At 38.6% G+C, this 15,598-nt stretch overlaps 1 protein-coding gene across 1 annotated transcript in view; it reads right to left on the bottom strand.

Annotated features, from left to right (window-relative positions):
* Positions 1-15,598, bottom strand: part of CFAP210 (cilia and flagella associated protein 210) — a 29,856-nt gene that overhangs the window by 10,727 nt on the left and 3,531 nt on the right. The window contains exons 2-8 of the mRNA XM_059704173.1: positions 14,862-15,088; positions 13,290-13,463; positions 12,992-13,185; positions 6,776-6,932; positions 4,549-4,688; positions 2,362-2,554; positions 1,054-1,218 (exon numbers count right to left, since the gene is read on the bottom strand). Coding sequence (XP_059560156.1) covers positions 1,054-1,218; positions 2,362-2,554; positions 4,549-4,688; positions 6,776-6,932; positions 12,992-13,185; positions 13,290-13,463; positions 14,862-15,088 — 1,250 coding nt within the window. The remainder of the gene's footprint in view (positions 1-1,053; positions 1,219-2,361; positions 2,555-4,548; positions 4,689-6,775; positions 6,933-12,991; positions 13,186-13,289; positions 13,464-14,861; positions 15,089-15,598) is intronic.

Below are 15,598 nucleotides of genomic sequence, written 5' to 3'. Positions count from 1 at the left end.
TACGGTCAATTACCCTGTTTGTCTATTATTAGATTAGATACTAGAGGCCCAGTGCATGAAATCGTGCCTGGGGGGGCGGGGGTCACTCAGCCCAGCCTGCACCCTCTCACAATCTGGGACTGCTGGCTCCTGACTGCTCACCTGCCTGCCAGCCTGATCACCCCTAACCGCCTCTGCCTGTGGCCTTATCTCCCCTAACTGCCCTCCCCTGCCAGCCTGGTCACCCCCAACTGCCCCCTCCCACCAGACTTGTCATCCCCAACTGCCCCCCTGCTGGCCTGGTTGCCACCAATTGTCCCCCCGCTGCTGGCCCGGTCACCCCACGCAACCTGCTGTTCAGTTGTTTGGTCGTCCCTCACTGCCCCCCCTGCTGGCCTGGTTGCCCCATGCAGCCTGCTGTTCGGTCGTTACTGTGACGACGTCCTAGACAATTTGCATACTCCTCTATTATTAGTATAGACTAGAGGCCCGATGCACGAAAATTCGTGCACTTGGGGGTTTCCCTCAGCCCAGCCTGCACCCTCTTGCAGTCCAGAAACTCTTGGGGGATGTCCACCTGTCAGTTTAGGCCCACTCCCCAAGGGAGTGGGGCTAAGCTGGCAGTTGGACATTCCTCTGGTAGCCCAGGAGCCCTCGGGGGATGTTCAACTAATGGCTTGGACCTGCTCCCTGCGAGGAGTGGGCCTAAGCTGTCAGTTGGACATCCTTAGTGCTACTGTGGAGGCGGGAGAGATCCCCTGCACTGCTGCTATGCTGGCCAGCCATGAGCCAGCTTCTGGCTGAGCAGTGCTCCCCGTGGGAGTGCACTGACCACCCGGGGGCAGCTCCTGCATTGAGCATCTGCCCTCTGGTGGTCAGTGTGCGTCATAGCGACCAGTTGTTCTGGTTGTTCCACCATTAGGGTCAATTTGCATATTACCCTTTTATTATATAGGACTGTGTCATAATGACCAGCTGATCTCGCTTGTCAAAGGAATCTGCTTTGGAAAGAAAACTCGCATGAACTCTATTTACATAGTTATTACTAAAATAAGTATAAACAGGAATAATTACCATTTGCTGAATATGGGCATCTTGAACTTCAAGACGTTCTTTATCACTTTTGCGTTTTTTCTCCTTTTCATGCTCATAGAAAATCTGGTCCGCTTTCATGACAGCCAGCAAATGTTCTTTATCCTCAAATTTTCTTTGTCTTTCTTCTTCTGCTTTGTTTTTCATCTAGATGTTAAAAGGTAAAGGAAAACACTAAACCATGTTCAGCAACCATTGCTCTCTAAAGAAGGCACGGATCAGAAAGCTCCAAGCAGAAAGTCAGCCCAGAGCAATGCAAGGGGAGAAAATTGTATGCACCTGGGCTCATCCCCATGTGGACAGTTTATCTCCCAAATATCAGGACACACAACGACAACTTAAATAGAATGACATTTGTTAAAAAAAAAAAAAAAATACAGGAATAGAAAAAAAGGTAGATCTTCTCAAGGTAGGAAAATCTTTGTAGGTAAAAAAATTAGTTGCTACAACGTTTATAAATTATCCAATTTAAATATTATGCCAGTCATATAGGAAATAAATTCTGAAGAATTAAGAAATATAGAAATGCAATAGGGTAATTTTTGCATTATTTGTCTTGAAAACATTCAAATTCAAAGTATATTAATGAATAAAATGTTTTGTATTTCATACTAATGCAACAACAACAAAAAAATAAGGTACCTAGGAATAAATTTAACCAAGGAGATAAAACACCTGTACTGAGAAAACTATAGGACACTGAAGAAAGACACAGAGGAAGTATATACCATGTTTATGGACTGGAAGAATTAACATCATTAAAATGTCCATACTACCCAATGCAATTCCTATTAAAATGCCAATGGCATATTTCACCAAACTAGAACAGAAGAGATTATTACTTTGCATCTATAAATTCATTATTTGTAATTGATTGTCATGTTATCTTCTATTAGAAAGTAAACATGGTCTGATTTCAAGAATACAGGAAGATAATTCATAGATTATTTTTCAAATCTCTGATATTTTTTTTGTCTGGGATACAAAGGGAGTAGAAAGGACAGCAGGAAGGGCTTACTTTTTTTTTTGGTGTAATTTTTATTTGTCAAAATTAAATTGCTGCCGAAACCAGTTTGGCTCAGTGGATAGAGCGTCGGCTTGCGGACTGAGGGGTCCCAGGTTCGATTCCGGTCGGGGGCATGTACCTGGGTTGCGGGCACATCCCCAGTGGGAGATGTGCAGGAGGCAGCTGATCGATATTTCTCTCTCATCGATGTTTCTAACTATCTCTCTCCCTTCCTCTCTGTAAAATATCAATAAAATATATTTTAAAAAAAATAAATTGCTTACCGCAAAGACTCTATATTCTTCAATCGCTTTTAATTCTGCTTTATTTTTTTCATATTTATCTCTTTCTCTTTTTTCCCATTCAGCCTCAACTTCTTCACTATTTCTAGCAAGAATCATATCTTCATTGTCAAGTTTCTGCTTTATTATTTCACTCAGGAAGTTATTTATTCTTTTTCTACGTTCCTCCATTAGCCTATAACAAAGCAACCATCATGTCAAATCTTCATGAATAGATCTGCTATGGAGTCAGTATAATTTGGAGAGTCAGATATTTTAGTCTTTTACAAGGCAAAAAGGAGCCCCTTTGCCCCTCGCATATATATTGATTGTTTTAAATGGAAATTATTTTTAATACTTCATTTTTAGAATAAAGTATGCAGTAGTCCCCCCTTTTCTGTGGTTCTGCTTTCTGTGGTTTCAGTTTCCTGTGGTTAACCTCAGTCCAAAAATATTCAATGTAAAATTCCAGAAATAAACAATTTCTATGTTTTAAATTGCACACCATTCTGAGTAGTGTGATGAAATCTCACTCCATCTCACCTGGGACATGAACTATCCCTTTGTCCAGCATATCCACGCTGTATACACTACCTGCCTGTTAGTCACTTAGTGGCCATCTCAGTTAACAGATCAAATACTATCATATTAGAATACTATGGTATTCTAAAAATCCAAAGGGAGTAATGCATATAATATGATCTCGTATGTGTGTACATGTGTATCAGAAATAAAGTGTTAAAATTCTCCACAATGAAAAATATTTTTAAATACTTTACTATATTACTCTGTTTACTCTAACATTGGAGGCTTAAGTTATAAAATAAATCAAAGGCCTTTCTTTAAATAAAATACAAAAAAATCTAGTAAAAGTTATCAAATTCTGAATAAATCCATCCTCTTATTATCTGCAAAACTATGGATAAGGGGGAGAAGACTGCCTTATTTTTTAAAGGATTTGGGTCCCCTCCCCCAAAATAAAAACACACACACACAACTAACTAACTAACTAACTAACTAACTAAATAAATAAATAAATAAAATAAAGGATTGGGGCCCAGCCAGTGTGGTGCAGTGGTTGAGCATCAACCTATGAAACCAGAAGATCACAGTTCGATTCCTGATCAGGGCATGTGCCTGGGTAGCAGGCTCCATCCCCAGTGTGGGTCATGTAGGAGACAGCCGGTCAATGATTCTCTCTCGTCATTGATGTTAATATCGCTCGCTCTCCCTCTCCTATCCTCTCTGAAATTAAAAAATATATATTTAAAAATGTATAAAAAATAAAAGATTGGGGCATTTTTATTTAGGATGTTGGGCCAAAAATACTTTTAAATTTAGATGTGACAAATTCACTAAATCACTGAGTGAATTTGCAAAGCAATGACCTGAAGAGTTAAGAGAGGTGAGCATTCCCCAGAGAGGGTACAGGAGAGGTCCCCTGTGAGTGAGGAAGAGGAAAGGAAGGAGAGAACGGTGAGAGACCAGGTCTGAGGTGAGGCTGGAGGCAGTTGTGAATTTGGACAGGTGTGGAGCCCTGGCGACCATAGTAAAGACTCTAAGTGTGATGTAAAGCCATCAGAGAAAAGCATGATCTAGGCAGAAACACGATGTACTGTCGCTGGCTTCCCACTCTCGCCTCATCCCAAACTCCTCACTAAACTGACCTCTAAATCTAATACACAATTTAAAAAATCTCATTTAATACCTTTATTGATCTAACACTAAAGATTGCCTTTTTTTATTTTTTTAACTGAAACGCTCCTCCTCTGCTGTTTCTCTGGTTCTCCTCCAATCTAGAAGCTATTCTGTGGTCTGCACCTTACCTTCTTGCTGCATTTGTCCTAAGGACTATGCCACCTTCATTTCTTACCTATTCACCTTAGGTGAGGTCACCCGTGTCTACAGTTCTAACAACCGCATATACAGCAATGCCTCACACAGCCACCTCCAGCTCATACCCGTCCAGAGCGGAGATTTCCAGTATTCCCAGCCTTCTACCAGACAGATGTCCTTGATATTCCAGGGAAACCCCAACTCACATGTCCCAAACTGAAGTCATTGTGTCACAAATGCTCAAGTCATCCATAAAATAATGAGGCCTTTATTCCTAAAGGCTCCTTTCATGTCACAACTTCTCATTTATAACAAAATAATTTATTAATTATGTGAGTTATTGTAAAAGTTTACCTGTGTGTTTCAGCTTCTTTTTCTTTCCTCATTTGTATAAGGCGCTTTTTTGTTTTGATAAATTTTCTAATCTTCTCATCTTCCTCCTCTTGCTGCTGCTGTTCTACGGCTTTGATGATATTTTTATCATTCATATGTTCCTTAGAGAAAAAGTTCTGTGTTAGCCTATCAAGAAAAATATCTTTCACATATAAATATCCAACAAGAACCTGTCAAACGGTCACAGATTCTGGTCCAGTTATTTCTTTCTTGGAAATTTATCCCAACGAGATCATCAGAAAAATGCGCTAAGTTTTATATACCATGCACTTCAAAGTTATTTATAATGGTGACAAGTTGGAAACAACCTCAAATATTCAATAATGGAAAAATGGTTAAATAAATTATACTTCCAGTGACATGGGAAGAATACAAATAATACAATTGCTGAGTGAAGGGCAAACAGAATATAAACACTAAGTAGCATATTTAGCAGGTTTATAATGTATATATAACTGAAAGAAATGTATCAAATGTTAGTTATCTTTGAGATTATAAGTGACTTTTACACCTTCTTTATGCTTTTCTAGATTTCTTTTTAAATAGTTCATTTCTCTAAAAATATGTAACTAAAATAATTCAATAATCAGAAAAAAAACCCATCAGCCCTAGCCAGTTTGGCTCAGTGGATAGAGCATCAGCCTGCAGATTGAAGGATTCCGGGTTCAATTCTGGTCAAGGGCACATGCCGGGGTTGTGGGCTTGATCCCTAGTAGGGGGTGGGCAGGAGGCAGCTGATCAATGATTCTCATTTTTGATGTTTCTACCTCTTTCTCCTTCTTCCTTTCTCTTTGAAGTCAAGAAAAATATATTTAAAAAAATAGTTAATATAGTCACACAGTACACACATTAAAAATATTTAAAAGATACCTATCCCACCCTAGCTGGTTTGGCTCAGTGGATAGATCGTCAGCCTGCAGACTGAAGAATCCCAGGTTCCATTCTTGTCAAGGGCACATGCCTGGGTTGTGGGCTTGATCCCTAGTAGGGGGCATGCAGAAGGCAGCCAATCAATGATTCTCTCTCTCTCATCATTGATGTTTCTATCTCTCTCTCCCTTTCCCTTCCTCTCTGATATATATATATATATATATAAAGATACCTACCCCATCTACTATGTATCTGCTTATTTCTAACTCTACCCACTACACTCAATCACTGTGAAACCAATTCCTACTCCAGACTTTGTTTTAGCACATATACAAGAAAATATATAGGTGTATATTCTAACAAAAAAAATTTTAATAGATAATTATTTATTTTTATTATTTTTTTAAATCCTCACCTGAGGATATGTTTTTCTTGATTTTAGAGAGAAAGGAAGGGGGAGAGAGAACATCAATGTAAGAGAGAAACATCGACTGATTGCCCCCCATATGCACCCCAAATCTGGGATCAAACCCGAAACCTAGGTATGTGCTCTGTGAATCAACCTTTTGGTGGACAGGATGATGTTCCCACCAACTCAGGTACCCGGCCAAGGCAGGGCTCTCTTTTTTGTCCTTCATCCTTCCTTCCTTCTTGCTGCCTTGAATGTGGTCACGAGGCAGGAGCTCCAGCAGCCATTCAGGGCCATGAGGCAACCTGGAGGCCAGAAGCCATCTGTGTTCCAAGAGCAGCAAAGCTGAGCTAAATCCTCAACTACCAGGGCAAAGACACAGAAAATGACTAAAACTGATTAATCAGCCGAAACTGGTTTGGCTCAGTGGATAGAGCGTCAGCCTGCGGACTGAAAGGTCCCAGGTTCAATTCCGGTCAAGGGCATGTGCCTGGGTTGCGGGCACACCCCCAGTAGGAGATGTGCAGGTGGTGGCCGATCGATGTTTCTCTCTCATCGATGTTTCTAACTCTCTATCTCTCTCCCTTCCTCTCTGTTAAAAATCAATAAAATATATTTAAAAAAATTGATAAATCAAGAGATACTATATGTTTATAACAATATATATATGATAACTCATTTTAAGGATAAGAAAGTCATTTGAAAAAAATCTTCATTCTCTTATTTCTTGTTCTTGCATGTGAGTACATCCACATAAAACCATAGCAAGTATAGCTCTCCCCAATATACTTAGAAATCCAATTTAATAGCAACTTGTTTTCTATCCACTATTATTTATAAAAAAATATACTACAATGTAGTCATTAAACTTTGTACATATTTTGAAGAGATGCTGTATTTTCAACTTACAAAAAATAGTTTCCTTCTTTCCTTTATCTCTTTATTTTTCTTTTCTAGTTTTTTTCTCATTTCTATTTCATATAATGCATTCTGTCGCTTTATTTCCTCAGCATCATTTTCTTCAGATTTTCTCCTCCTTTCTTCTTCCTCTTCATGTTCCTTTATTCTAAAACAAACCAAAAAAATGTTATATTTTGAATAAATTAATTATATTATAATCTGCGATGATTTGAGGCTGTAAGAAAGAACTTGTGGATATTTTTAGGGAGGAGGGGGACAAGACATATATAAAGAGCGGTGGTTAACACCAAATCCAAAATGGTTGGCCCAGAATTACCAATATTTTCCTTCCTTTGAAATTTGTTTCATTCCTCACCCAAATTAACTCCCACACTAGGATTCCAAATATTTCTTTCCTTTAGGAAGGACCAGCTCACTGAAGGACTGTATGGTGGAATGTGACATTATTTTTCAGAAAAGTCCCTAATCTCTAGGGCTTCTCAATTTCAGCACTAGACATGCTACCTAAGGTATGGGTCTGGCCACTCAGGGGATGGGTTTGATGGAAGGAGAGAAACGAAGGTTTCCTCATCCAACTGGCCACGCTGGTTGTCATTCCTCCTGTAGCCAGCATTGACGAGCTTACCTTCTGAGTGGGAAGCTACCAAATGCTGGTTCTGTCAAGGGGCTGAATGTCGGAGCTCTTCAGAGATCCCTAAGAGCCTCCTCACTGTGGAGCTCGGGTCTGGACGATTGGCTCGCAAGACCCCCCCACTGTCACTGCAGGCGATTCCGCCTTCAGTTTATTGCAGGCTCTGAGTGCCCTCCTCTGGTCGTTAGTCCACATGCCGGCAAGACAGCTGGGCCCGAAATGCCTGCCTGTCAGCCAATCAACAATGTGCAGGCTGCTCCACGGCCACTGTCTGCTGTCTCTAGGGTTTTTGTTTGTTTGTTTGTTTGTTTCTTTTTCATTCTTATTCCTGAACAGGTAGGCACAGGATAGAGTCACAACCTACTTACATGGACTAAAAGACTGAGGGGTAAACCTTTCTTTCACATGTGCCTAATCAAAAACTTTTTTTTTCTCTTGGAGTCTCCTCCCTTAGCTTCCAGGAGGGGAAAATTCCCTTCCCCTGTGCCATGGAGGACTATCCAGTTAAAAGAGCAGTAAGTTCCCTGTTGTATTATTAAGCCAATTTAGGATAGGAGATGCCTAATTGATGCACCTGTACAGAGTAAATACTTTGGAGTCATAGAAAAAAGTCACTGCTGGCCACAGTTAAACCAGGTCTATGATTGCCCTAAAAAAAACTAGGTTTTCAAATTTTGATTCACTTGTTTGTTTAGGTTATTAGAACTATTAAATATTTTATCAGTCTCTTAGAAGCAAACTCACAAGTTAACAATAAAGATTTAAAGGACATTATAAAAAGAGATGTATCCAATTTTGAGAAATGAAGTTTTAAAATTGCTATATTGCCCTAACCAGTTTGGCTCAGTGGATAGAGCGTCGGCCTGCGGACTGAAAGGTCCCAGGTTCGATTCCGGTCAAGGGCATGTACCTTGGTTGCGGGCACATCCCCAGTAGGGGGTGTGCAGGAGGCAGCTGATCGATGTTTCTCTCTCATCGATGCTTCTAATTCTCTATCCCTCTCCCTTCCTCTGTAAAAAATCAATGAAATATATTAAAAATAAAATAAAATTGCTATATTAAGGAAAAACAACATGATATAAAAAATTTTGCAATTTTAACATTCTTTAGCCAATTTGGGAATCACCAACATTATACCGATGCTTGTGTTGAATAATGCATTGTTTTCACATAGAAATTTAAGTAAGAACAAAAATAGATCTAGGGTCAGTGCAGAGGTAATATTGTCAATGAATTATATAAATAATATGTAACTATTAAATAATATTGAATTACCTGTCAATAAAGACTTTTATCTTAGTTTGGGTAGACTATTCAACTACCTGCCATTAATTTAGCTTAATGTGAAGTTAACGTATTGAAGGAAATCCGAGATCCTCTAGTTCAGGGAAAAAAGACATAACATTCAGATCTTTACTTCCAACACCCATGTCCACAGCAGACACCAATATGCAATGCAGAACTCTTTACTGCTGAGTTTTGGACCTTCCCACCCCAACGCACTGGACAGCCTCTACCTAATAATCGGAGTAGAATTTGTCATGACATCTCATTGCTGTCTCGGATTCACATCCTGAAGGCCCCAAATCTCTATTTGTCTAGCCCAGATCTGACTTGAGCTTATACATATGTTGTGTTGTCCTCCTACAAAAGCATTAGGGGCTCCTACCCAAAATTTGGTTCAGATGACATTCCAAGCACCAAGAGAAGTTGGGAGAAAGTATTACTCACACAAGAAACTACTGGGAGAGCTATACAGGCACAAGTAAGTCTGGAATGACTTGGGAAAAGCAAAGGGAATAGATTTGGGCCTTCCCCCAGACTAACGGGTAGGACTGGCGAAAGTTCCTGTGCAGGCGAGATATAAATTCTCTGCTGGTACCAAAGGAAAAGAGAAGTCCGGGGCCTTCTTCTCAGCCTTTTCAGATGTAGGGCCAAAGGGGAAGGGAGGGTGAGGCCTACAAAGAAATCAGCAGTCAAACATCAAATATGAGGTCTGATCCTATTACAATTCACACATGTGATTCTTATAGAAACAACCCACTAGGCATCACCACCTGACTATCTATTCACTTTGTCTAAGACCAAACTCATCCTCCTCCTCTTCTAAACAGATCCTTTTGGTCTCTTGTTCTTATCTTAGTGAATAATACCACCTTCTTTTCAGTTGCCTATGCTAGAGATGTAATAATCACAACTTAGTGATAATTTGTAAATTCATTAAAAAATTATAATTTACATTTTCCTCTGTTGTATTCAATTATAGAATTGAATTTTCTTAATAACTTTAAGATGTAAGAATCTGGAACCAAATTGGCAACCCAAGCTCACGTGTCAAACATTTTCCTCCTAATTCCTCTCAATGCAAGCAATGGGAGGAAGGGAATTCTACATCACTACTAGAAGCTACAGCAAGGTCTTACTCACATACCTGAATTTTCAAGAGATTTCTGGGGAAAAATATGTCAGTAAAAAGTGAAGTGAGGATAGGTAATACTTGGCCACCATCCACAAAGACTGAGTCCACTGTGAAGGAATTTGTGCTTACCTCAGAGCCTGACGAACATCCAGATTACATGAAAATTAGCCAAAGAAACAACTAAAGCAAACCCTAGAACCTGCTTTAACCTCTAACCTGTTGCCCCAAACCACTTGGAAAGGTGATCCTATGGCCCAAACACAGCCTGCAAAGGCTACAGGGGGACAGATGGCCTGTGAAGGTGTTAGCACTTGCCAGGTAGCTTGCTGGAGATTAATCTGCTACCTATAATGATCTCTGAGCTGCAACAGCCAACATAAAAAGAGAGATGTCTCAAAGGAGACTCACTGGCTAAATATTTGCCTCCCTTTGCCAACGGCTCTGTCCATAACTTGCACAAACCCTTGGATCTCTACACTGCCAAAGAAAAAAAATTACAATAAATCCAAAAGTTACCCTTCTCCTTTTACTAAGGGTAAAAATAACTGAAGAATACAATCTGGCAACATATACTAGTACATCCTGAGAATTGATGTCTATGTCACTTAGACATTTGTGATTCTGAGAAATAAATATATATACAAAAATAAAATAACAAAAAGAGAGATTTGAACACATAAAAATAAATAACTACTAAAAACCATTCAGAATGATGACAAAATCTGCAATGACTAATAAATTAGAATATCAATATATATAAAACTCCTTATTAATCAGTTTTTAATCAATGACAAACTACATACCAATATGAAACAACCTACACAAGAACAATGGGATAACCAATTCATGATAATAAAAAGCCAAACAAATGGACATTTATACATGAAAAAATGCTGTCTCACTAAAATTACTAGAAATGTAAATTAAAAGATATAACTTTTTGCCAAAAAAAGTACCGGTATTGATTATAGTATAAAGGGTGTCAGACATCATTGATGAATGCACTGAAAGCCTTCTCAAAGGCAATTTGGTATCACTCTCCATATGTAAAATCCAAGTCCATTTCAAGAACTCTATCCTACATAAATACATCTTTGCACAAAAGTTACTAAAGATATATGCTAAGGATGATCTGCAACATTGTTAGTAATGGGGGGCACCCAAATTTCCCTCAATAATAATTATAGTTAAATTAGAGGCCCGGTGCATAGGATTCATGCACTGGCGAGGGGCATGGCCTGTGGGGATTGGCCCGCTGTGGGAGCTCCGCTCATCTCAGTTAGCTGAGCGGCTGTGGGCCTGCCCTCTGAGTGGCACTCCCACTATGGGAGCGCACTGACCACGAGGGGGCAGCTCCTGCCTTGAGCGTCTGCCCTGTGGTGGTCAGTGCATGTCATAGCAACTGGTCGACTGGTTGGTCTGGTTGTTCCACCGTTCGATCGCTGGGCTTTTATTACATAGGATAAATAATGGTACATGCTTAATATACAATATAATTATTTTAAAAGATGTGACTGATCCATATATTCTGGCATAAAAAGATATTCAAGGTATATTGTTGAGTGAAAAAATGAAGTCACAGAAAAATATATTGTATAACATCCAAGTTAAAAAATACATACACACTTAAATATGTGCTGTATATAATTATTAGTAATTTCAATAAAACATTCTGAAGGGATAGTTATAAAACTTTTTATAATGGCTATTTAGGAAGAGGAAAATGAGACTTAAAGAGACAGACATTCAATAGGATGGCTCTGAAGATGAGCTTTCAAATTTTACTCCAAATTTTGCTGTATAGCTTGAATTTAAATAAGCATAAATGCATTTATTATGCTTACTTAATTTTTAAGAACAGACATACACCCAAATGTTAACAGTGCCTACTCTAGATCACTGAATTTCTAGTGATTTTAAATTTATTTTTAATTTTGCTTAACTATGTTTTATAATTCTATGATGTCTACCAATACAGTATTGTTTAAAGTTTTTTATGTATTTATGCAGTTTGTACACATTTAAACTACAGTGTGAAGAAACTGGTAAATCTCACATTGGAGAAACAAAGTAGCGGTGGACACAGAAGAGACGTTTTCTTCTGAATCCCCTTTGTGCCTTTTCCTGTGCCTTATTTGTGTGTATCAGCTATTTAGAAAAGTAAGAAAAATTATACTTTTAAAAAAGAGGTCAGGTTTGATTTCACTTTACTGACATATTGATAAATGAAAAAAACATTTAATAAAATGGTAGTTGATCCAATTTTATTTTATAAAATGTGAGTATATATGATCAGGAAAAATGGTTGCATCACTGGATCAATGATTTCCAGGAGCGGAGGGTGGGGGATAGAATTCAGTGCAAAGGGGCATGAGGAAACCCATTTGGGGTGATGGAAGTATTCCGTGTCCTGAGTTGGGTGAGGTATACAGCTCTATGCTGTTAAAAAGTCGATTATTATTAAATGTAAATTATACCTCAATGAATCCACCCACCTTCACCACCACCATCAAAAAAGGTCTATATGGCTATATACCAAAACAAAAACAGCTTATTGTGGTGGATTAGATTATTCAAAAAAGCTCACTCTCTCGCTCCCCACTCCCATGGGAGTCTATTTCTCTGTTCCAATGTTGTTGGGCCGAGCCTTATGACTTAGACTCATGGTAGGCCATGTGTTTCCTTGACCTTTGACTTAGGGTTTCGGCCCATTCTTGCAAGCTTGTGCTCATTCTTCTGCATCTCTGTCAGCACCATAAGAAAAGCTTCCTGCAGGTGACTGCTGGCCCTTCTAGGACTTCAGAATGAATACACATGGAGCAGATCAGAGCCTTGCCCACAACAAGCAAACCCAGCCAGTCCTGCGGTTTGAACAAAAGCTGCCAGCCACGCCCAACCAACCCCCAGATACATGAGAAATAAATGTTTATTGGTGAATGCTACTCGAGGTGTGGTTGTTTGTTCTGCAGCATTATAGTGACAATATATTACCTCTGGGTAAGGGAGTGATAATGAGTTTTGCCCTCTTTCCCTGTATTTTTTTTTCTACTTAGTAGGTATTTTAGCATGTATTACTTTTATAATCAGGAAAAAAAGCTATATCCACCATGAGAAAAAGAGAAAGGTACAAACAAGGTAATTTATATATACATACTGTTTTAAATGATCATTGGCAAGAGCTATTCTATCTCTGCGTTGTTTTCCTGCTTTTTCTTGTTCTTCCTTAAGAGCCTTTTCAATGTTGAGTTTCAGTTGTTCCTCCCATTTTTTATCAGATTTTATTCTACTCTTTTGGGATTCAATCTGAGCATCGCGTTCTTTCATCACTCTACTAAGAAGAAGTCCTGACTACAAAAATAAAAAAAAAAATTACAGTACTGTAAGAAAATAAAATCTAATTGTGTATAAATATGTTAAGTATATATAAAAATACAAGAAAACCAGAGTCGTACATGGAAGTTTTTCAGTCTTTCTGTCTGGTAAAATTGATATTGCTTTGCATGTTCAATGGCCTTTCTTCTTTCTCCTTGTTTGTATATCGCTTCTTCCAGATCAAGAATTTGTCTTTCGGCCTCTATTTCTTCATCACGCTTCTTTTTGGCTTTAAGTTTTTGTTCTTTGATCCCCTGCAAAAAAGACCAAAGCAGTCATCTGTTTTCATTTTTCAATTAAATTTTACAAAATTGAACATTGTAATATGATCATTTAAACTTTCATTATTAGTCTTTATTGTATTTTCATTTATCATTATTAAATAAAATAAGAAGTCACACTCATGAGCTAATTTTTAATTGAACTTTTTAGGTAGGTAACACAGTTATATGGTTGAAAACCCAAAAATACTATAAATGTATACAGTGAAACTCTCCCTCCAATCCTAATTTACATCTGCAATCTCTAAGACAACCACTATTATTAGTTTCTTGTGTTTACTTCAACGTTCCTTCATATATTTACATAATAATATATAAGCATACATCATATGATTCAGCTATTCTACACCAAGATATTTACCCAAGAGAAATGAAAGCATATCTCCACACATAGACTTACACATGAAAGTTCATAAGCAGCTTTTTAAAAAATATATATTTTTATTGATTTCAGAGAGGAAGGGAGAGGAGAAACATCAACATAAAAGAGAATCATTGATCGGCTGCCTCCTGCACACCCCCTACTTGGGATCGAGCCCGCAACCCAGGCATGTGCCCTTGACTGGAATTGAACCAGGGACCCTTCAGTCTGCAGGCCAAAGCTCTACCCACTGTGCCAAACCGGGTAGGGCAGCAGCATTATTTATAGGAGCCTGGAAGCAGCTCAAATATCAACAATTGAACAGATAAACAAACTGTGGTATATATCCATACATGGGAACACCACTTAGCAATAACAGTGAATGAATAATTGACACACACAACAACATGAAAATATTTCATGTTGAGTGAAATTTATAATGGAAAGCAGGTCAGTAGTTGCCTAGAGATAGGAGACAAAGTGGGGGGAAGAATGAGAGGCAGTAAAATGGGCTATGAATAAACTTTTCTGGGGTGGTGAATATGTTCATTTTCTTAATTATAATGATGGTTTCAGGGGTCTATATGCCAAAACTTATCAAACTGTACACTTTAAATATATCCAATTTATTGCATGTCACTTATACCTAAATAAAGGTGTTGAAAATGTGTTTCAATGCATTTTTATATTTTATAGGGAAAATATATTTTTTAAAAATATATTTTTATTGATTTCAGAGAGGAAGGGAGAGGGAGAAAGAGATAGAATCATCTATGCTGACAGAGAATCATTGATTGGCTGCCTCCTGCACACCCCTTATTGGGGATCAAGCCCACAACCCCGGGCATGTGCCCTTGACCAGAATCGAACCTGGGACCCTTCAGTGCACAGGCCGATGCTCTATCCACTGAGCCAAACTGGCTAGAGCTATATGTAAAAATATTTATAAGAGTGCTAAGAAAAAAAGTAAGCCTTCAGTGCTTATGTACTCCTGGGTGATTAATACTTACTGCATATGTTCGAGCCCAATGTTTTACCACTTCTTGGGATCGGAGATGCATTTCTTTCTTTGCCTTTCTTTCTGCGCGAAGGCATGCTGCTTTTCTTGTCATGCCATCAATGCTATCTCGAATCCTTTCCCACTCATTGTGTGGAATTATGGTGACCTGCCGGAGATCTACTTTGCTAGGTCGAAGAGGTGGATAGAGAACTTGATCTTCGTTGGAGTTCTTTATTTCTAATAAAGTGTTAAAAATGAATATTAAAAACTTTCAAGAAGAGTGTGATATTTTTTTCTCAGACATTTCTATATAGGTATATCTAGAAATTATTTGAAATAATAATTATATTCTTGTTATCTTAAGAGCAGCTGGGATTAAATGGAAAGATACAACACCTTGAAATCAAAAGACATAGATTTGACTCCTTGTTTAGTCATTTCCTTAGTGTGTAAACTTGGGCAAGTCATTTAACTTCTTGGAATCTTGGTATCAACATTTTTAAAGCTGACATCAATAATACCTACCCAACAGGTTGTTATAAAAGCATTTTTCAATTTAACCATGTAGGAGTTTATAAATGGACTAGAGGCCTGGTGCACAAAATTTGTGCGGAGGGGGGGGCATGTCCCTCAGCCTGGCCTGCACCCTCTCGCAATCCGGGACCACTGGCTCCTAACTACTCACCTGCCTGCCTGCCTGATTGCCCCTAACCACTCTGCCTGCCTGCCTGATCGCCCCTAACCACC

The sequence above is a fragment of the Myotis daubentonii genome, chromosome 7 (assembly GCF_963259705.1).
Source record: "Myotis daubentonii chromosome 7, mMyoDau2.1, whole genome shotgun sequence".
In the NCBI taxonomy this organism is placed as follows: Eukaryota; Metazoa; Chordata; class Mammalia; order Chiroptera; family Vespertilionidae; genus Myotis; species Myotis daubentonii.
The sequence above is the reverse complement of the archived record's forward strand: the minus strand, read 5'-3'. Positions and strand labels throughout refer to the sequence as shown.